This window comes from Centruroides sculpturatus, unplaced genomic scaffold, assembly GCF_000671375.1.
Source record: "Centruroides sculpturatus isolate CEXI.00-Female unplaced genomic scaffold, Cexi_2.0 scaffold3420, whole genome shotgun sequence".
Taxonomy (NCBI): Eukaryota; Metazoa; Arthropoda; class Arachnida; order Scorpiones; family Buthidae; genus Centruroides; species Centruroides sculpturatus.
The window spans coordinates 1-1,376 of record NW_019387572.1 but is presented as its reverse complement, the minus strand read 5'-3'; the positions used below and the strand labels follow the sequence as shown (position 1 = coordinate 1,376).

The window sequence follows — 1,376 nt, the reverse complement described above, 5'->3', positions numbered from 1 at the left end:
TCAGATCAGAGTCAAATCGTTACCAACTTTTTCCATTTTTTTTGAAACGTTTATTTAAATTTTATCTTCGAATATTAAATACTGAAGACGACAACATAAAATTTCTATTTCAATTAACAACCAATCAAAATGAAGGTAAATCAATTAATAATGTCTCCTGGTATCAGAAATTTATTAAAATAATACAAGCTTATGGAATATCAGTAATGTTGCTTAACTCATCAGAAGATAATTGCAAATATGCTTATACTTTAATGATGGAATCGGCCTTATCTCAATCTATTGTCAAGGACCAAGATGCTATTTTAAACTCAACATACCACTATTGGTATAAGAATATATTATATTTTCCATCAAAATCGAATATTATTATGACAAATATCAATTTAAATATTAAAAGAACGTTGATACAGATTCGACTTAATTATAAATCTTTACTGATAGACAATTATTATATTGATTTTTCCAAAAAATGCTATTGGTGTAAATCCGAAATCTTTAATATTTACCATATTTTTACCGAATGTCCAAAGATCCTAGAAGCGCAATATAAATATAAAATAAAAGAGATTTTTAATTTAAAACACGAAGAAAATTTTAGATCTAGCTTAAATGAAATTACTTTAAATAAAATGTATAATATTCAAAATTTTTTTGTTTATATTTTAAAAATGTTAAAACAAGATGTTGTGAATTGAGAAATTTATGTGTTATGAACTTTGGGTTTTTTATTATGATAACAGATATTTGATAAAGTATGAAAATGTACTAACTTTTTTTGTATGTAACTTTTATTGTAATCCCCCTGTAACAAGATTTTTTCTTAATACAATAAAACATTTGTATAAAATTCATTTTATTTTATTTTGTTTTTAATATAAAATTATATATATATAATTTTACTTTAAAAACAACATTTCAAACTTATTTTTATACCTGTTCTGGAGTAGGAATGTCTCCTGTAAGTAATAACCAATATAATCCTTCAGGTAATGGTTCTTCACCACCTGGAGCTTTTGGAAGTAAGTTTCTAATTTCAGGAATAGAATAATTACGAAACCTTATGCCTTCTTCTGGATCAAGATGTGAAGTTTCTGTAACCAAACCTTTCATCCCTCTCATCCCTCCATAAATCTAAAAGCATAAAATTTAAAGAAATTAAAATTTTCAAATACAATAATGCAAACCAAATAAGATTAGATTTAATTAATGTGTAATCTTATAACAACTTGAACAATCTGATATTTTGGTTTATGTATTTGGTATATGAATTTCATATTTAATTGATTTGTGTATTATTATTATGTAATAATTTGAATGTTATACTCTGTTTATTGCAAATTTATATAGAAATAGTTCACTAATAGCATTTTCCA

The 1,376-nt window shown here is 23.8% G+C and overlaps 1 protein-coding gene across 1 annotated transcript in view; it reads right to left on the bottom strand.

Moving 5' to 3' along the window:
- Window positions 1-1,155, bottom strand: part of LOC111616501 (citrate synthase, mitochondrial-like) — a 9,055-nt gene extending 7,900 nt beyond the window's left edge. Inside the window, exon 1 of the mRNA XM_023357905.1 lies at window positions 937-1,155. Within this exon, the coding sequence (XP_023213673.1) occupies window positions 937-1,122 (186 nt within the window). The 5' untranslated portion in view covers window positions 1,123-1,155. The remainder of the gene's footprint in view (window positions 1-936) is intronic.
- Between the last annotated feature and the right edge of the window lie 221 nt (window positions 1,156-1,376).